The sequence below is a fragment of the Pseudorasbora parva genome, chromosome 2 (assembly GCF_024679245.1).
Source record: "Pseudorasbora parva isolate DD20220531a chromosome 2, ASM2467924v1, whole genome shotgun sequence".
In the NCBI taxonomy this organism is placed as follows: domain Eukaryota; kingdom Metazoa; phylum Chordata; class Actinopteri; order Cypriniformes; family Gobionidae; genus Pseudorasbora; species Pseudorasbora parva.
In genome coordinates this window covers 6,898,064-6,919,819 of record NC_090173.1, presented here as the reverse complement: position 1 = coordinate 6,919,819, position 21,756 = coordinate 6,898,064, and the positions used below count along the sequence as shown (strand labels likewise).

The 21,756-nt window shown below is 40.6% G+C and overlaps 1 protein-coding gene across 1 annotated transcript; it reads right to left on the bottom strand.

Annotated features, from left to right (window-relative positions):
- Nucleotides 1-290: 290 nt before the first annotated feature.
- On the bottom strand, nt 291-10,835 carry LOC137089353 (uncharacterized). The gene is made up of 14 exons (XM_067452931.1): nt 10,657-10,835; nt 10,197-10,376; nt 10,028-10,120; nt 9,748-9,813; nt 9,213-9,278; nt 9,032-9,124; nt 8,889-8,936; nt 8,736-8,813; nt 8,589-8,651; nt 2,865-2,915; nt 2,562-2,776; nt 2,284-2,409; nt 2,086-2,167; nt 291-532 (listed from the first exon to the last, which is right to left on the bottom strand). Exons 2-14 carry the CDS (start codon nt 10,294-10,296, stop codon nt 291-293), a joined length of 1,323 nt encoding a protein of 440 aa, XP_067309032.1. The 5' UTR covers nt 10,297-10,376; nt 10,657-10,835.
- Nucleotides 10,836-21,756: the final 10,921 nt, after the last annotated feature.

Here is a 21,756-nt window from a genome sequence, read left to right as displayed (position 1 = left end):
CAAAACACCTCCACAGATTTGCACAACATTACACACAATGTCTGCTTCACCATTTTTGCAAAACATTACACACATTGATTTGTAAAACTCTACACACATTTTCAAACCTTAGACACAGATAAGGATTGTGAGGTTACTTCCTTGTAATTACAAAGCACTGGATTGCCAATTACCACACTAATGAACGAATTGGATAAACACATCTACCAGGTGTGGAAGCACACATTTGCTAATTTGAAAACGCAGCACTCAGGTGTGCTATAAAAGGCAGCAGGTGAGTTCACCTGTCTTCAACAAAAATGGAAGGAGTTAGAAGAAGAAGAAGAGTGAGAATGAGAGGGGGAGCTCAAAGAGGAGATGAAGGCGGTAGAGGAAGAGGAAAAGGAGGTAGAGGAAGAGGCGAAGGAGGTAGAGGAAGAGGCATAGGTAGAGGAGAAGAAGGTAGAGGAAGAGGAGAAGGAGGTAGAGGAAGAGGCATAGGGAGAGGAGAAGGAGGAAGAGGCATAGAGGAGAAGGAGGTAGAGGAAGACACCTAGGTAGAGGAGAAGGAGGTAGAGGACCCAGTCAACAATTTGATCTCACAATGATGTCACTATGAGCTCACAATATTCTCATGGTGTGGTCATAATGTGAGTGTCACAGTGAACTAAAAGTGTAACCACACAGAGCTCTCACTGTGTGCTCATACTCTGGTCACTGTGTGCTCATACTGTGATCACTGTGTGCTCATACTCTGGTCACTGTGATGTCACTGCGCACTCACTGTGTGCTCATACTGTGATCACTGTGATCTCATACTGTGGTCACTGTGTGCTCATACTGTGATCACTGTGTGCTCATACTGTGGTCACTGTGTGCTCATACTGTGATCACTGTGTGATCACTGTGTGCTCATACTGTGGTCACTGTGTGCTCATACTGTGATCACTGTGATCTCATACTGTGATCACTGTGTGCTCATACTGTGATCACTATGATGTCACTGCGCACTCACTGTGTGCTCATACTGTGATCACTGTGTGTTCACTGTGTGCTCATACTGTGATCACTGTGTGCTCATACTGTGGTCACTGTGTGCTCATACTGTGGTCACTGTGTGCTCATACTGTGGTCACTGTGTGCTCATACTGTGGTCACTGTGTGCTCATACTGTGATCACTGTGATCTCATACTGTGATCACTGTGATCTCATACTGTGATCACTGTGATCTCATACTGTGATCACTGTGTGCTCACTGTGTGCTCATACTGTGATCATTGTGTGCTCATACTGTGATCATTGTGTGCTCATACTGTGATCACTGTGTGCTCATACTGTGATCACTGTGATGTCACTGCGCACTCACTGTGTGCTCATACTGTGATCACTGTGTGCTCATACTGTGGTCACTGTGTGCTCATACTGTGATCACTGTGTGCTCATACTCTGGTCACTGTGATGTCACTGCGCACTCACTGTGTGCTCATACTGTGATCACTGTGTGCTCATACTGTGATCACTGTGATGTCACTGCGCACTCACTGTGTGCTCATACTGTGGTCACTGTGTGCTCATACTGTGATCACTGTGTGCTCATACTGTGATCACTGTGTGCTCATACTCTGGTCACTGTGATGTCACTGCGCACTCACTGTGTGCTCATACTGTGATCACTGTGATCTCATACTGTGGTCACTGTGTGCTCATACTGTGATCACTGTGATGTCACTGCGCACTCACTGTGTGCTCATACTGTGATCACTGTGTGCTCATACTGTGATCACTGTGTGCTCATACTGTGATGTCACTGCGCACTCACTGTGTGCTCATACTGTGATCACTGTGTGCTCATACTGTGGTCACTGTGTACTCATACTGTGATCATTGTGTGCTCATACTGTGAGATCACCATATAACACCACTATGCAATAATTGTGTTAGTTCACTGTTATCTAAAATGATTCAGTGAACTCAAACTTTTACACCCACATTCTTTATTTCCATCCATAAAAACTATCAAACAAAAAGTCAGCTTTTTCCTTTATTTGATTTCCTTTTCAGCCTGGTGTTGGCGTTGGACAAAAAAATTTCTACTTGGCGAATACATTCCGCGTCTGGTGTTGTTTTGGTGGTTACTTTTAGCTTCTTCACCTCTTTCATTTTGTTTGTGAAAAGACCTGACACATTCTAAAAACACAAAGAGCAAGGTGTTAACATTACAATTTCTATAGCAGCATCCAGATGCACAAGCCAAAACTTAAACACTTACTTTTCAAACATGTCAGGAGCACAGGTGGCAACACCTTCTTCCCATCTTTCCCCGTTCTGTTATACAGACAGAGAACATTGTCTGACGCTATGCTTTTTAAAGCCTGTCTCACCATCTCACCTATATTGGAGCTGCGGTGAGTATGGATGAGATAGTGTACCTGACAAAAACATACATAATATTGTCATGATTAAAATATACCAGGCTTCAACATTTCTTTTACATGGTATCTTCTGCAAAAATAAAAATAAAAAAAATAAAACTGTGGCTTTGTTGTAAAACTAAAAGCTAAATTTATATAGTAGTACTAACATAAAGCTCTCGATAATTTTTGTCTTCTTCAAGCCTCTGACAGAAGGCTTCAAACGTTTCAAAGCTGGAGCACTGTTGTTGTTTAAAAAGTTCCTCATGGGCATCTTCTTCTGCCCGCTTCATGAGAACAGACTTAACTTTTGCCAAGTCATTCATGATGACAGCTTGTCTCTGTTCCAGCATTTGAATTTGTTGGAGTATCTTAGTATTCAGATCTGAAAAATTGTAAAGTTAGATTGTTATATAGCAAAGGATGTTTTATGTCTGTATAAATAAATAATGTCTAATTGATATATCACATACCAAACAATTTCTCCATGGTGACTTTGCATTTTGTTTCCTTTGGTTCCTTCCCTGTTATCAAAATTACATACATAAGGTCAGCGAAATTGCATTTATCTAAATCAGTTGTTTCTATATTTGTTTTTCTACATCAATTAAACCGTTTTTTCCCTGATCGTTTTATCCACAATGCACATGAATGTGGTTCTGCCAGAAAGACTCGGAAGAATTAATGTTGTAACAATAACATTTATTTAGGAGCTCAGCAAGCAATCAAGTTCTTTGGCGTGGGCCCCATTTGTAATTCGCATTCCGAGGGTACGGAATCTGCGTATCTTGCCTGATTACAGAGGCAGGGGCGCAGCTCACCCCCCGCGAAGTACGAAATGGGGCCATCTGGTGGTGGTGGGGTGGATGGAGGGAGAGACATCCTGAAGTCTCCAGGGTAGAGGGGAGATCCCGTCTGGTGGTGTTGAGGATGATATGAAAGCCTGGCTGGTTGTGTAGGGGGGGATGGAGGAAAGGTCCCATATTGGTGGTGGTGGGGAGGATGGTGGTGCTGAAGCAGTAGTATCTGCGAACTCAATCATGAGTAAGTACAACCTTTATATGTTCCGGTAAAGGATGTGATTGGATAGATGAGAAGGTCATTAGTGACGTAACGATTGAGTCTTCCTGGCAGAACTTGCGCTTAACTTCATTTCTGCCAGAAAGACTCGGAAGAATTAATGTTGTAACAATAACATTTATTTAGGAGCTCAGCAAGCAATCAAGTTCTTTGGCGTAGGCCCCATTTGTAATTCGCATTCCGAGGGTACGGAATCTGCGTATCCTGCCTGAATACAGAGGCAGGGGCGCAGCTCACCCCCAAAGATAGGTGGAAGGAGGATCCACCGTGAACGGGGCCCACCCCCAAAGAACGGTTTATGAAGTATACATCATGGGTCCTTATTCCTGAAGTTCCTAATGGAGAGAAAGAAGAGAAAAACAATTAGATTTTAGACCATATACTATTTTGAGTTAAGATTCGAAACCACCGGCAAGCGTATTCCCTGGCGCCTGATTCACAGCTACGGTGATGTACTGAAATATAGGCCGGAGGCCATCTTTTGATAGAACACGTGGGCCACAGGCCATCTTTTGATAAGACACATGGGCCACAGGCCGTCTTTTGATCGGACACATGGGCCACAGGCCGTCTTTTGATCGGACACATGGGCCACAGGCCATCTTTTGATCGGACACATGGGCCACAGGCCATCTTTTGATAGGACACATGGGCCACGGGCCATCTTTTGATAGGACGCATGTCCAACGGCCAACATCTGATAGGACGCATGGCCACAACCATCTTTTGATAGGACGCATGTCCAACGGCCAACTTCTGATAGGACGCATGGCCACAAACCATCTTTTGATAGGACATATGTACCACAGACCATCTTTAATATAGTGTAAGACCACTGAAACATAACATCCTGCCAATTCGGCTCGGAACACCACCACCAGTAGTTAAATAGGAATTTACCATTATTGGAGAGCTTGCTGAGCTTCAAGGATGATTTTTGAATCAGATTTCATACAGACTTGAAAGCAAAAGAAGACCATCTGCCCAGGATTTTGATGGCTGCTGTAGAGATGCCGCACTCGGCTGCTGGAGTGACTGCCCCGATCCTAAAGAATGTCTGGTATGGAGGAAAGACTGCAACTTATAAGGACAGATGAGAGGTGTGGGTCTAAAACCCGGCCTGAGAGAGAGGAGCGCCATTGTGAAAATATAAACCTTAGCCAAACATTAAGATAAAAGATCATGGATGTAAGGGAAGAATACTTACCGTATAATATTAAATTAAAGGACTTTGATAATAAAATGTAACTTATCTGATGCTCATTACGACACATGGCTAATCTTAGAATTACCTGAAGGTTTAGCATTCTATAGGTTTAAAGTGCTGAAGAAAACCATCTTGAGTAGGGCTGCACGATAATTCGCTATGTTGCACGCAATTTGGCAGAGGCTGTGATAATTGCCTGCGCAGCTTCTCAGAGCGGGACAGCCGTGATCGGCAGCAGCGCTTCTCCGCAAGTCAGAGGGCCCTCTTGCGCAGGGAACTCCAAGGGCTTGGAGAATACCTTTACAGGAACAAGCCAGACAACTAAAACAACCGTAGTCTCGTGGTGAAAAGGCAAAGTAGAGATGAAGGCTAGGATAGGCCACCTGCACAGAGACCATGTTAGACCACAGACAAGTTCATGAAGCTTATAGATACTAATGAAAACAGGATCAGTGGGCAGTAATAATTCGAGAAGCATACCACCACCTGTGATTGCATGATAAGTATTACTTGCCGTTGGAGTGTTTGAGCAATTTGCATCAGAACTTGCTTGTACTATAATGCTGATGGCGTCGATGTACACGACACCATGATAGAGGAAGCACTCTGCATGTTTGAGCTGCATTTGTAGAAACCTGATCCAAGAGAATGTCCTATTCATATACGAGTTGGAGAACCGTAGTTCTTTGTATCTGCAGTTGGAGGAGTTGCAACCATCGGTGTCACTTCCACTTACGGCTTGATAAAAGTCGGCTTGATAAAAGTAGCCATCAGAACCTGTTGAACCCACAAGAGAGAAACCTGAACAGCATGACCGATGAGTGAAAGAATTAGATCAAAATATACAAACTATTGAGGACCTCAAGATATGCCCTTGCAGAAAATAAGTTTATGATGGCACTTTACTAGCTAATGGCCATAGCTAGCTACTGGACCCTGTAAAACCTATGAGAACGATCAATACAATAATCATCTTTGGCCCTATCCCGAATGGCACCCTTAACCCTCACGGTCTTCCTCTGAGTCTGCACTTTCGCTACGTAATGTCGCTTTGACTGCCGGGTAGCAATCCTCTGCATAGCTCGCAAACTTGCGGGTTCAGCTGAAGGCGCATCGAGGCTGCATAGCAGACGCAAAGTGGGCGCTCACGAGCACCCCTCTTTTAAGCTTAGTGCCGAATGGAACACTCTACGGCACCGCGGACCCAACGGACACGCGCACGCAATGGTCATTGTAGGGCCACAAGACTAAAAGTACACGTGAAGCGTGCCGTTTGGGACAGGGCCATAGAAACCGTAATCCGGGTTCGTAATGTGCAATTGAGACAAAAGATCGTGATCCTGAAAAGTTTTTCCTTGCTGACATGTCTTTAATAGTTATCTGATAATTCACTAACTGCTAATTTTGCCTGCGAGGGAACACGTTCAACCGATGTAGAGTAGATGTGCAACAGATTCAAACCGCGGTGTGGTCAGATTAGACAGACATTTTACATTGGAGAAGGATTTTAGCTGCAATTAAGCATTGACAGTTCGTGCATTTATAAAGGGAGCACCCTCCACTCACTTACTAAATTCATAAAGATATGATAATTATAATTCTGCGCTGTGGTTTAATTGCTATACGGGATGTAATCATTGTAAAGACAGTTAATTTGTGCACGTAAGAAAATTAGTGCTGCTATCTAATAACCAGTTAAACCTTGTTTTGATGTGAACCTTAACCAGCTTTTGCGCTGTAAATGCAAGCGAGAATACACGTATGCGTTTTATTATAATTGAAGCACTGTGTCCTAGTGCATCTGACAGAAAATGTTTGATGCAGCTGATGAAGCTATTTGAATATCATTGCATTATAAATAATATATTAATGAAACGCCCAACATGGCATAAAGAAAACAGACCAACCATATATTGTCACAAATGTGAGTTTGTTGTCTTCAAACGTGTCTATCTGCATAGTGATCTCTGCAAGGTTTGTTTATGCCAGGGAGTTCCTCGAATGTTGCATGTTTGTCTGTTCTTCATATGTCATATATGACTAAATGTTCAGTATTACAGCTTGCCAGCACCCTCCAGCTGCCAGTAGAGCTGAAAACATAGTACAACATCACTCAATGAGTGAAGCACAGATTTTGAATAAGATTGAATAAATATAACTCCTCTGTAAAGAATCGACTCAGACATAAGAGAATCGAGTGATATTTCTCCACATCTGCACGCATTTGAACTAGAAGCCCTGAGGGATGTTTTTGTACCAACGCTATAAGTCTTTTGAATAAGAGGTATTTAAAAATGTGAATATTTTAATTTTGTCATTGTGGATATATTGTATTGTTAGATGTATTTATTGGATGTTGTGTACTGTAAATTGTTCTGTGATTGTGTGGCGAGACCAAATAGCAATTTTCAGCTTAGGCTGAACAATAAAGTACTACTAGTTGGGATCCTCATGACGACCATGACGCGCATTATGAGTCACAAGACGCCGATCAAAGCAGTCATAACTCCTGGCACATGTTAACGCTATAAGTTGAGAATAAAACCGAGGTGAAATTAAAATAAACTTTATTCTTAGATCTTTGTAGTGATGTATGGTTTGTCAAGGTAATTACTTGCATCTGATAGTAATTTAGAGCTAATACAAGCAAAGAGAGCTTCAGCACGACCACATCCTGGCGGACCATAAGAGGTTAATGGATGCGTTTATAAAGCAATAAAGAGCATCTTCGAGGAGCACATTCGCTTCCTCATAAGAAGAAAGCAGTGTAAATGATGCAAGACGTTTTCTTCAACACCCTTGGAAATTTGAGCGAAACATGTCTGCATGAACTACAGGATGACAGCCCACATTACCTGACAGTATTTTATCAGTTTAAATTGTGTGTTGTATGCCACTTACTGCTTGCAAGAACCGAAGTAACGTTAGATGGAATATCCATGTAGTGATGTCGGTGCTGTACTTTTAAGAACTACTCAGAGCACATTACGTGTTAATTTACCTCAGCAATCTCATAATGCTGTGCCGATCCGTGATTCGGCTTGCTTTAGTTCGTCCTGAAGCCCGGATAAAATAGGTGCATGTTACTTTAAACCCCGTGAGATTACCACGCATTCGTGGGGAAACTGATAGGGGATATTATACATTGCCATCTGTTCTGTTCAGCTAAGCGATTGTTAATGATAGACTGTGCGTAGTGTTTTCGAGGCATTAAATGGTCAGTTTACACACAAACAAGCCACAACAGGACTGATCGCGTTGTGCGAGCAGGTGCTGCGTCCTATGCGTGTGCGTCTGAAATGCATGCTTGCAACAATGAGAAAGAGAGCGATACTACACCAGATCGTCTTTGAAAATACATAACCATATCCCAGCGATGAATGCTGATGTAGGACGCCAGAATGGTGATGAAGAGCGCAGACGTATCTTTAGATAACATGCACAGATAGACTTCCGTGAATGTGATCGTCTGAATCAGAACGCAAGTTGCTCTCCTTAGAAGGAACGAGCGTCTATTGCCGCGACAGCCCAAGGAAATGATTGCTGACGAGGACTTAACCGCTACTGTATTGCGAGTTGTTACTTTATATAAGACCCATTGATCACCCATGACAAGACGAGACGAGACCGTCAACTAACTGTCGGCGTCAGCATGTGCGCACCTTGCTGAAGCAGTAGTATCTGCGAACTCATACATGAGTAAGTACAACCTTTATATGGTCCGGTAAAGGATGTGATTGGATAGATGAGAAGGTAATTAGTGACGTAACGATTGAGTCTTCCTGGCAGAACTTGCGCTTAACTTCATTTCTCTTTAATTGTGGGGACATTTGGTACAATGTAAAAAAAAAAAACACACGCACACACATACGCGCACACACACAATACATTATATTAAATTATAACTCACCTGAAGAAGCAGAGCTTTTGGGATGATCATCCTCATGCATTGCCACATTTCCCTGAAGAGTATCTGTGAGAGTCATGACACAAAATTCTCTTATAAGGTACCTTGTGATGTGTTTGCATGTGTTAAAGGGAATATCTATTGTCTCACCTAAGAATACTGGGTTGGGCTGGCTTGAGTTTAAATAACTGTCATCAGGGCTTTCATTGTTATCATCCAGACAGTCACCTGAACAATGTGAATTAGAATGATCAAATTAGCTTAACCAGATTCAATTTAAGAGAAAAAGTGTTTCATACTCACCAGATGTTTTGACACGCAGAGCTTTCTGAATAAGTGGGCTCTTGATTACTTTCAAGAAAACACATAAGACATTCAAAATCTGCAAATAAAATTATAAAGCTGATTCTGCTAAGTTCCTTAGATAAGTTAAAACACAAGCTTACCATGGTATCTGGGAGTTTTGGCCAGCTGAACATTCTTTGTCTTCAGACCAACTCGCTTCATTGCATTTCTTGACTTCTTTAAATGCACATCATCTGTTTATCACATTAAAATTAGTATGATCACCTAATCTTTTGCCATAACAAACCTTGTATACACAATGAATAAACAATGTATACACACCTGGTATCCTGGTTTGCACTGTAATTTCTTTATAAGTCATGTGATGTTGTTGAAGATCATGAAATTCTGAGAGGAAGATATAGAAGTAAGTGGCTTAATGTACATCAATACATGAATGCATGGGTTTTCTAACCGGGGTCAGGGGACCCACAACAGGCCTCCAGAGGGTTGTAAGGGTCTTCATAAAATTCATAAAAAACATAAATGTTAATATATTCAAACATTGTTACAGTCACATTTTTAAGTTCTTGATAGAGACATTTAAGTGTTTATATTTGTTTTTTATCTGTAGTATGGGATTTGTATTTCTTTGTAAAACAGAATTCTTTGTAAAGCTTCTATAAAACTAATAAATTTGAACTAAAAATGTTTATCTTCAGGTTTACATGTCCAACATTACTCCTTAGCTAAAGGTTCATCATATATGGTGGGTTTTGGCAATATAAAGTGTAAAAACCTCTGCATAGTAACACATTATACACACCATTAATACATGAATTTATCTTTTGTATATGTGTGTATATGTTTAAATCACCTGAGACATCAGAGCTTGTGGGCTTGGGATCATCCTCATCTTTTTTCCCACTTCTCTGAAGAGTATCTTTAAAGATAAATCATGCAGAAGAAAAATATTTTTTATTAAATAAAAGTTTAGTTAAAAAGTTAAAACACTGTCACACTGAACTTTCTGAATGAGCTGAATATTGACTAATGTTCAAAAGAACAAGAAAACAAACTAATAAAAAATGGGTTGAAAAAACATAAAAGTGCTTTAGCAAGTGCAAAGTTCTACATCAAAGTTAAAACAGGCTAACCATGGTATATAGGAGGTTTGGGCAGTGGGACATTTCTTGACTTCAGACCAGATTGCTTCACTTCATTTCCTGACTGCTTCAAGTTCATATCATCTGTTTAGTACATACAAAAAAAGAATGATATGGCTAAATTGTTTTCTGCATACCAATCATTTCAATATATACAGACCTTCACAGGAAGATGTCTCTGAATTGATGTCACTTTCAACACAGAGCTTATTTTTCATTTTTCTCTTCTCAGGTAATTCCACAACTGCAGGGTCTGTCATTGAATAAGTAATTGAGTCCTTTGCTGCTGAGACCCCCGTTGTGTAATCTGAGATGTATTGATTTGCTTGATCATAGTCTCCTGTAAGTGGTAAATTTATGTATACTATGTGTATAATGGAAATTCAGTCAACTATTTATTCATCATAGAATACATAAATATATTATGATTAGTAAATTTATAAGACCTCCTATCATAATATTGAGAAAAAAAAATCTTCCAGAAATGTTAAATACTTATGTAAAACTCAAATTGTGATTGTCTTATATTAGGCACAACAACTTGAATTTGTGTTCTTATACCCACATTTCAGCATCACATTCATTTTCAATTCAAATGCACCATTATTGCAATTTCTTACCAATTGATGGTCCAACGATCTTCACAATGTCATAAACCTTCCAGTTAGGGTTTGGTGGAGAATTGTTTTTAATGTTTGAGAGTGATGATGTCCATCGACACTTCAATGTTCCATTGTCATCAAAAATCCAACTGATTGGTACAACAGATGTCTGTCCATCACCGAATAAACAAATTCGATACTGAAAGACACACACACACACACACACACACACACACACGTATTATTCATAGTCTTTGGATCAAAATCAGGATAACATGCAATAAAAAAGGCAAAAAAAAAGGCCCTGCCTTACTGACTTACTTGACTAGCTAATCAAACTGAATGCATGAGCGGTATAAGCGCTACCGCATTGTATTCATCTTTATCAATCAATGACAAAGGTATCATGATTGCTTTACATCTCAGTTGAGTGGTGTCAGTATGTAACATTTTAGTGTGATTCCGAAATCCTTTGAATATGCCAATTATCCTGGAGTCACATGGCTTAGTGTACAAAGGTTCCATTCTGCAAAAAACCTCACAAAAAATCAGATTTTCTTGAACTCCATGTATAAGACAGTAGCTATCATTGGTCATTCTGTAACATTATTTTGTCTTTGGCGTACCAGAGTTAACATTTGATTTCTTAGAACTTGATATTGCTTGCCTCTCTGCCAATCTGTTAGCTACTTGAATCAGTGGATCACTTGAACCGCGGATAAACCTCTTGATTTGACCCAAATTGTTCTCAAACTTGTACGCTGAACAATAGTGTAATGATCTGTTGTAATTTGCAACATCAGTGAGATGTAGCAAGCAATGCACATTATATGAGATGAAACTCATGCTATACAGGCTGCTACCTTTTTCAACAAAATATGTTAACAGCTCATCTGCATAATCACGATGCTCCATTAGGTTTTCACTGTACAAGATGCGCATTCCAATACTAAGTGAAAGGAAGTGAATATACTTCTCCTTATCGAGAACATATTTCAAAATCACTGGTCCAGTATAAAGCAAAAATGTTTGGAATTCAGTTGCTTTCCAGTGCTTCAGTTCATCTAACCCCCTGGGTTTCCTATTGAATTCAGGAGGTATGTGATGTCGGACAGCTTGTTGAAAATAAGTAATGGTGCTAAGATGTCCAGCTGATAATCTATGGGCCAAAGGTCCTTCTTTCCACAGCATCAACATTCGCTTAGTCACTCCTAGATCTACACAATGCATGGGATCTATTGGGAACTGCCTGATCATATCAATGTCCAGATTCAAAAGAATGCTATCTGTTTTGTGATGTTCAGGATTTGTCTTCTGTCTAAATGACTCATTGGTTCTGAGATTTCCTTTATACAAAAAAAGCATTTTGCTCTCATGAACTCCCTTTACATCACAAAAGTCACAGCCATAGCGGCCATTAAACTGAACTATTCCTTTGATGAGGGCTCGTGCTGGTGCATCACATATGATGTTTTTGAGGACAATTCTCTTCCCTTTAAAGCCTGTTTCCATCAGTTCTTGCAGCTCCTCCATAAAATCCCTCAAAAACTCCAAATCATTTGGTTTCTTTGCTCCAGAAAACAGAGCAACAACAAAAGGACTGTTTTTCACTTCATCAATGTTGATGACAGCACACTGAAGTGGCCACATTGTGAGGTTTTTGGACTTGAAAATGGGTAGGCCATCAATATTCAAAGAAATCTCAAAATGGACATATTCTGAAGTGTCTTGCTCAGACAGAGTATGCGTAAGACCTTCCTTTAATCCAAAATATGTGTATTTGCCACCTATCAAAAACAAGATTTTACAGTTCAGTAAAATTTCTGAATAATATTGCCAAATGAGTGCATGGACATTTTCAAAGATAAAATGTACCTGATTTTTCTGTTATTCTCAAACTGCCAGAACGAGGTGTTTTCAATAGTGTTCGTCCGTCTGCTGGAACATCAATGTCATGTTCCTTCAAAATCTTAAGCAAATGAGTGAGAGAGGTCATGGAGATGTTGAATTTCATTGCCCACTCAGACAGCTTTTTCTCCAGAGACAAAGCTAGCTCTGAGTTACTTTCACTGGTAACATCCATGGAATCATTTAGTCTATCAATTTCATACCATAGCACTTGATCTTGCATATTAATTATGGTATTCTGTTGTGATTCTGAATCATACTGTTCTTGCAAGTCTTCATTTAGATGCTGCTCCACAACATTCAGCATATTTCCTGAGTCGTCTGATGAGTAGTCTGATTCAAGTTCTCTGGAGGAGTGTTCACTATCAGAAGTGTTTTCATTTTTTTTCTGAAGAGCCAAAATGATCTTTTTTGATTTTCTGCGAGCTTTTTGTTGCTGTCTTTTCAGTGCCTTAATTTTTGTTTCCAAATCCTAACAGGCCAAAAAGAACTTCTGTATTAGTAAAACATTATATGAAACACATAAATCTTTTACATTTTTTTTTTGTTTAAGAGGACAACCTTAGCCACTCTCACTGATTACTGTATTTGATAATTGTTTAAGAAGTCTTCTTTGGACAATTGTTGTGTATCCTAAAGAAAGTGTGTATCATAAAGTACTTTAAACTACACTTTTGTAGATCTACACTTTACATTCTTAATTAGTGTTGCATCTGATGTCTGGGTAAAGTTGCTTGTTATGTTAATAAGAGGATGAATGTCAATCTCTTTGAGTTTTGGTAAATGGGAAATGACGTTGAAGCTTTTAACATAAAACAGCTACAGTTCCGCAGATAGAAGTTGTTGTTAAAAAACTAGTCTAGGGCTTTTTATCTTTAATATGAGTGTCTAAGAGTAGGCATACTTCATCTTTTTATCCAAAGAGCAATGATAGTTTACGCTATTCCACCAGTGCAGCATTCTTGCTTATTGTTGTTTTACAGCGCTTGTTAATTATTGAAATATAAGTATAAATAAAAAAATAATAATATATTGAAATATAAAGTTAGTAATGTTGTAATGATCTGACATAACAGGCCTAACAATTCACAAATACTGATATGCAAACTAGCTGCAGCTAGCAATTTTGGTGTGATTACTGAAGGTAAAATGGCTGGTGCACATGTAGCATGTGCAGTACTCTGCTAAAAAAAAAAAGACCAGACCACATTGCACATCTAAAAGTATGTAAATAGGCCACTCACCATTTCTGCGGTGTAACAATACCATGCACAACTTTTTCTTCTTCTTTACATGTTTTATGGTGGTTGGAAGACCAGCTTAGATGGTGCATTTACCACCGCCAACTGGACCGGAGTGTGAAGGATTCACAATGAGCTCACGCTTTACACACATGCTGAGGATCACAGTATGAGGATCAGATGAACTCACGTTGAGCTCACGCTTTACACACATGCTGAGGATCACAGTATGAGGATCAGATGAACTCACGTTGAGCTCACTCTTTACACACATGCTGAGGATCACAGTATGAGGATCAGATGAACTCACGTTGAGCTCACGCTTTACACACATGCTGAGGATCACAGTATGAGGATCAGATGAACTCACGTTGAGCTCACGCTTTACACACATGCTGAGGATCACAGTATGAGGATCAGATGAACTCACCTTGAGCTCACGCTTTACACACATGCTGAGGATCACAGTATGAGGATCAGATGAACTCACGTTGAGCTCACGCTTTACACACATGCTGAGGATCACAGTATGAGGATCAGATGAACTCACGTTGAGCTCACGCTTTACACACATGCTGAGGATCACAGTATGAGGATCAGATGAACTCACGTTGAGCTCACGCTTTACACACATGCTGAGGATCACAGTATGAGGATCAGATGAACTCACGTTGAGCTCACTCTTTACACACATGCTGAGGATCACAGTATGAGGATCAGATGAACTCACGTTGAGCTCACGCTTTACACACATGCTGAGGATCACAGTATGAGGATCAGATGAACTCACGTTGAGCTCACGCTTTACACACATGCTGAGGATCACAGTATGAGGATCAGATGAACTCACGTTGAGCTCACTCTTTACACACATGCTGAGGATCACAGTATGAGGATCAGATGAACTCACGTTGAGCTCACGCTTTACACACATGCTGAGGATCACAGTATGAGGATCAGATGAACTCACGTTGAGCTCACGCTTTACACACATGCTGAGGATCACAGTATGAGGATCAGATGAACTCACCTTGAGCTCACGCTTTACACACATGCTGAGGATCACAGTATGAGGATTGTGTGATGTCACTGTGATCATCGCATGATCTCACGTGTTGACTGGGGAAGACACCTAAAGAGATTTGATTATCATAAAATAATCAAACAGATCCTTAGTAAATGGTTAAGTTACTAGTTAATATATTACTCACGGACATTTTCCTGGACCGTTCCCACCTGGTGGAATGACCTGCCGATCTCAATTCGTGCTGCCGAGTCTATAGCCATTTTTAAAAAACATCTTAAGACACATCTTTTCCAAATGCACTTGACCAATACAGAATAGCACTTACTGTAATGCCACTGAATCTGCATTAACGACAACAGCTGGGGCAACAGCCTTAGTCCTAATGGGTCGTTATCATAGCTATCAAAATCCAGTGTTCGCCATTTTGCGTACGTGAGTTTTTGTTGTAGATGTCTATTTAAAAAAAATAAATAAATAAATAAATTGTGTACTGTGCTAATTAATTGAGATTTCTTACAGCTCTTACAGGTTGTTGGCCTTGTCTGTTTCGTTGCTTCTATTACTCTCCCCTCTTTTGTAAGTAGCTTTGGATAAAAGCGTCTGCTAAATGATTAAATGTAAATGTAAATTATTAATCAACGAAATGTCAATATACCATTATGTAACACAGGTTAGATATACTATCAAATTATATAATTCCCTTAATAAAAGCTGTCCATAAGAGATGTAAGAATAATTAAAATTAAATAAATGCATGCAAATTTGTTCTAGAACAATCCTCAGTGATTGACGAATGAGAGCTCTTCCCCAGCAAACATTGGTCCGATGGCAACGTCGTTGTGTCCCTGGCCAAAAATAGTCGCGGTAGGACGGCATGAATCAGTAAAAATGTGTAATACAGAAACATTTCTTAAAAATGTATTCAGATACGTTTGTTCATTTACATTACATTTACATTTACATTTAATCATTTAGCAGACGCTTTTATCCAAAGCGACTTACAAAAAAGGGGAGAGTAATAGAAGCAACGGAACAGACAAGGCCAAAAACCTGTAAGAGCTGTAAGAAATCTCAATTAATTAGCACAATACACAAACACATTTTTTTTTTTATTTTATTTTTTTTTTTTTTTTTTTTTTTTTTTTTTTTTTTTTTATAAAAGACAGACATCTACAACAAAACTCACGTCCGCACAGTGCCGAACACTGGATTTTGATAGCTAAGATAGCTACAACCCATTAGGACTAAGGCTGTTGCCCCAGCTGTTGTCGTTAATGCAGATTCAGTGGCCCAATGGGTTGGTTTTGTATTCTAGCTAAACGCGCAGCAATAGCCATCTACAACAAAAACTCACGTACACAATATACAGAACACTGGATTCTGATAGTTATGATTACTATGTAACATACCCGCCTGAAGGCGCAAATCCGGATGAGTGACGTAGATATGATCCCGGAGTGTACGCTTTTGGTCGTTGCTGTGGTGATCAGTAAGTGCTATTCTGTATTGGTCAAGTGCAAATGGAAAAGATGTGTCTTAAGATGTTTTTTAAGAATGGCTACAGACTCGGCAGCACGAATTGAGATCGGCAGGTCATTCCACCAGGTAGGAACGGTCCAGGAAAATGTCCGTGAGAGCGATTTCATGCCTCTTTGGGATGGAACCACGAGGCGCCGCTCGTTCGCAGAACGCAAGCTTCTGGAGGGTGTGTAAGTCTGAGCAAGTGAATTTAGGTATATTGGTGCCGAGCCAGAGGTTGTTTTGTAGGCGATAACTAGTGCCTTGAATTTGATGCGAGCAGCCATTGGCAACCAGTGCAGTTTGATGAAGAGAGGCGTAACATGCGCTCTCTTCGGCTCATTAAAGACCACTCTCGCCGCTGCATTCTGGATCAGCTGCAAGGGTTTGATAGTGCATGCTGGAAGCCCAGCCAGAAGAGCATTACAATAATCCAGTCTGGAGAGAACAAGAGCTTGAACCAGGAGTTGTGCAGCCTGTTCTGATAGGAAGGGTCTAATCTTTCTAATGTTGTATAAAGCAAATCTGCAGGACCGGGCTGTTGCAGTAATGTGGTCAGTGAAGTTTAACTGGTCATCAATCACAACTCCAAGGTTTCTTGCTGTCCTTGATGGAGTTATGGTCGATGAACCAAGCTGAATGGAGAAATTTTGATGAAGTGCTGGGTTGGTTGAGAAAACAAGTAATTCTGTCTTTGCAAGATTGAGTTTAAGATGATGCTCTTTCATCCAGTCAGAAATGTCTGTCAGACAGGCAGCGATACGAACACTGACTGTAGGATCATCTGGTTGAAATGAGAAGTAGAGTTGAGTGTCATCCGCATAGCAGTGATAGGAGAAGCTGTGTTTCTGAATGACAGAACCTAATGATGACATGTAGATGGAGAAGAGAAGTGGTCCAAGGACTGAGCCCTGGGGAACCCCAGTAGCTAGATTATAAGACTTAGACACTTCACCTCTCCATGACACCCTGTAGGACCTACCAGAGAGGTAAGACCTGAACCACTGGAGAGCAGATCCTGAGATCCCCGTCCTCTTAAGTGTTGACAGGAGGATCTGGTGGTTAACTGTGTCAAAAGCAGCAGACAGATCCAGCAGAATGAGCACTGAGGATTTGGAAGCTGCTTTTGCCAGTCTCAGTGCCTCAGTTAGCGAGAGCAAGGCCGTCTCAGTCGAATGACCGCTTTTGAAGCCGGATTGGTTGTTGTCTAGGAGGTTGTCCCTTTCAAGAAACTTAGAGAGTTGATTGAACACAACTCGCTCAAGGGTCTTTGCAATGAAAGGCAGAAGGGATACCGGTCGGTAGTTTTCTAAAAGTGCTGGATTCAGAGAGGGTTTCTTAAGCAGTGGGGTTACCCGAGCCTGCTTAAATGCTGTGGGAAAGGTTCCCGTGTGAAGAGAAGTGTTGACAATGTGAGTGAGTGCAGGAGTGATTGAAGAAGAAATAGCCTGAAGGAGGTGAGTGGGAATAGGATCAAGTGGACAGGTAGTAGGGTGATTGGAAAGGATGAGTTTAGAAATATCTGCCTCGGAGAGTGGAGAGAAGGATGGAAGCGTGTTCGTGTTAGTTGTTGAGATGTGCGTGTTAGTTAGTGATGAGGAGAACTGTTTGCTGATGAGAGCTGTTTTGTTGGTGAAAAATGATGCAAAGTCATCAGCTGTAAGAGTTGATGAAGGAGGGGGAGGAGGTGGACAAAGGAGAGAGGAGAATGTTTTAAAGAGTTGGCGAGAGTCAGAGCAATTGTTGATTTTGTTGTGGTAGTATGTTGTTTTAGCAGTGGAGACATTTGTAGAGAAAGAAGAGAGAAGAGACTGATAAAAGGCAAGGTCAGTATTGTTTTTAGATTTATGCCATTTCCTCTCTGCCGCCCTGAGTCCAGAGCGATGTTCACGGAGAACTTCAGACAGCCAGGGGGCAGATGGGGTGGGGCGGGCTGGTCTGGATGAAAGGGGGCAAAAACTGTCTAAGGAGGATGTTAGAGTGGAGCAAAGAGTGTCAGTAGCACTGTTAGTGTCCAGTGCTGAGAACTGAGCAGGTGGAGGGAGTGAAGATGAAACCATAGTGGATAGGCGAGAGGGAGAGAGTGAGCGTAGATTACGCCGAAAGGTAATCTGTGTAGGAGTATGTTTTGTATCTGGAGTCAGTATGAGGTTAAGAGTGATGAGAAAGTGGTCTGAGGTGTGTAATGGAGTAACTAAAGTGTTGTCTGTGGAGCAGTTGCGTGTGTAGACCAGGTCTAATTGGTTACCTGATCTGTGAGTAGCCGTAGTAGATACTAACTTAAGGTCAAATGAAGTCAGTAGAGTGCTGAAGTCTGCAGCTAGGTGTTTATCAAGATGGATGTTGAAGTCGCCAAGCAGAATCAGTGGAGTGCCATCCTCAGGGAAGCTAGAAAGTAACACATCCAACTCCTCCACAAAGTTACCGAGGTGACCTGGAGGACGATAGACCACTACCACATGGATTTTAACAGGGTGAGTAATAGTGATTGAGTGCGATTCAAATGAATTGGCCGGTAGAGACGGTAATGGATCAAATTTCCAATCATTTGAGATAAGCAAACCAGTACCCCCACCCCTCCCAATAGGCCGAGGAGTGTGTGAAAAAGTATAATTGCTTGAGAGTGCTGCAGGAGTGGCAGTGTCCTCTGGTTTGATCCAGGTCTCAGTTAGGGCCATGAGGCTAAGCTGAGAATGAGTCCCAATAGATGAAATAAAGTCTGCTTTGTTTACAGCCGACTGGCAATTCCAGAGACCAATTGGAATAAAGAGTAAAGTAGCAGAGGATGTTAGGATATAGCGCAAATTATTAGGATTACGGCGTCTCGTGCGTACGGAGCGTGATTTACGAGTGCTAGTAGTTATAGTTGAGATTTGAAAGCACATGGTGAAAAGGCCAGATAGGAATTAGAGCCGAACACAAATAGTGAAAAGGAAGATGATACTCAAGTGCCTTGCCGGGGTCCTTGCTCGGGAGGAGTTGCACTGGGAAGAGTTGAAGTCTTTACACTCGTCGGTCTTGCACTGGGAAGAGTTGAAGTCTTTACACTCGTAGGTCTTGCACTGGGAAGAGTTGAAGTCTTTACACTCGTCGGTCTTCACACAAGGAGGGCTTCACACTGCCGCTTCCGCTGCCGCGGACTATCACGCTATTTATACTCACTTGAGTATCGTTATTGAAAGCAGCTGGCCACGCCCCCAACAAACTCCCTTCCAACGTGGCAATGACCAAACAAATGCTAACTCAACAAATGCTAACTCCCACACACACCCAGAGAATATACCAAAACTAATAATACACACCTCAGCACTACACAGACACACTTATCCAACAACAAATGAACAAATAATCAAATGAGAAAAGTAACAAACACTTACAGAGTAGTTGTCTATCAGTCAATTGAATTGCTTCTCTCTAGCCAAAATGTTTCAAACACACAAGGCTTTTAATACCTCGCTGGCCACGCCCCCAACAAACTCCCTTCCAACGTGGCAATGACCAAACAAATGCTAACTCAACAAATGCTAACTCCCACACACACCCAGAGAATATACCAAAACTAATAATACACACCTCAGCACTACACAGACACACTTATCCAACAACAAATGAACAAACAATCAAATGAGAAAAGTTACAAACACTTACAGAGTAGTTGTCTATCAGTCAATTGAATTGCTTCTCTCTAGCCAAAATGTTTCAAACACACAAGGCTTTTAATACCTCGCTGGCCACGCCCCCAACAAACTCCCTTCCAACGTGGCAATGACCAAACAAATGCTAACTCAACAAATGCTAACTCCCACACACACCCAGAGAATATACCAAAACTAATAATACACACCTCAGCACTACACAGACACACTTATCCAACAACAAATGAACAAATAATCAAATGAGAAAAGTTACAAACACTTACAGAGTAGTTGTCTATCAGTCAATTGAATTGCTTCTCTCAGCAAGAGAAGTCTACAGTTCATGTCTACAGTTCTCTGGAGTTGTATGTATAATTATTACTTTGACTTTTAGCTCCGTGTAGTTCAATATACACCCTGTTGTGATTCGGTTGTGAGAGGACGTCACCTGGCGACGTCTTTTACACGTGCAATTATAGTCCATCCTGACCCTTATGTTATGAAATCCTTGTGAAGTATGCAAAAGCTGTGCTTACCTTACACATTGGTTAATACTGCAATAATTAATTTAAGTGCACCAAGTAGTTTTTAAGAGGTTGTGAATAAGACGTCCACTGACGTCAAGCGAGAAAAAAACAGGAATTATCTTTATGAAATACACAATTTGCATGCAAAATAAATATATGTACTTTATCTCATTTAATTAATTATAATCACAAAGTGCCCATGTGGTTAAGTGATTGTAAATCTGCATTTAGTAATTTTTTCCCACTCTGTTTTATGTATTCGTTATTATTTTTATGTAAAACAGATACATTTCCATTTAGGTCTGAGTTGGATGAAGATAGCCAAAACTGTGCTGCCAAGAGGTAGTAAAAATATATAGTAATAGTGCGTTATAAATAAAATCTATTATTATTAAAACAGCTTGCGATATTACAAAATCCCGCGATACGATAGGATCTCGCGAGATATGCTCTCCCGGAAACCGGACGGGACTGTTGAACAACCACGAGGAGAGGAATTGAGGAGTTGTATCGATATATTATTAAAAATCTACTGTTGGGTAAGTACATTTTGTATTATTTGATTACTTGTTTGACACGAATGAAATGGAAGAAATTATGCTACATTGTCAGAAATGTACTGAGTTTGGCCAAGTAGAAAGGTTATTTCGAACATATAAATAGAAAGTATGTTAAATGATACAGTCAAAGTTATTACTGTAACTTATTAATGTATCCTTTATATGATGTAATTTGGGCCATATGCCAATCAAAAAAAATATATTGTTCCTTAATATACTTTTTATTGGTACCATTTATCTATTTAGGGGACATCTCAGCCCACCTGTCTTTCACTTTCTCACAGACACACACCTAGTTAAGGGTATTTCTCACAGACACACACCTAGTTAAGGGTCTTTCTCACAGACACACACCTAGTTAAGGGTATTTCTCTCTCACAGACACACACCTAGTTAAGGGTATTTCTCACAGACACACACCTAGTTAAGGGTCTTTCTCTCTCACAGACACACACCTAGTTAAGGGTATTTCTCACAGACACACACCTAGTTAAGGGTCTTTCTCTCTCACAGACACACACCTAGTTAAGGGTATTTCTCACAGACACACACCTAGTTAAGGGTCTTTCTCACAGACACACACCTAGTTAAGGGTCTTTCTCACAGACACACACCTAGTTAAGGGTCTTTCTCACAGACACACACCTAGTTAAGGGTCTTTCTCACAGACACACACCTAGTTAAGGGTATTTCTCACAGACA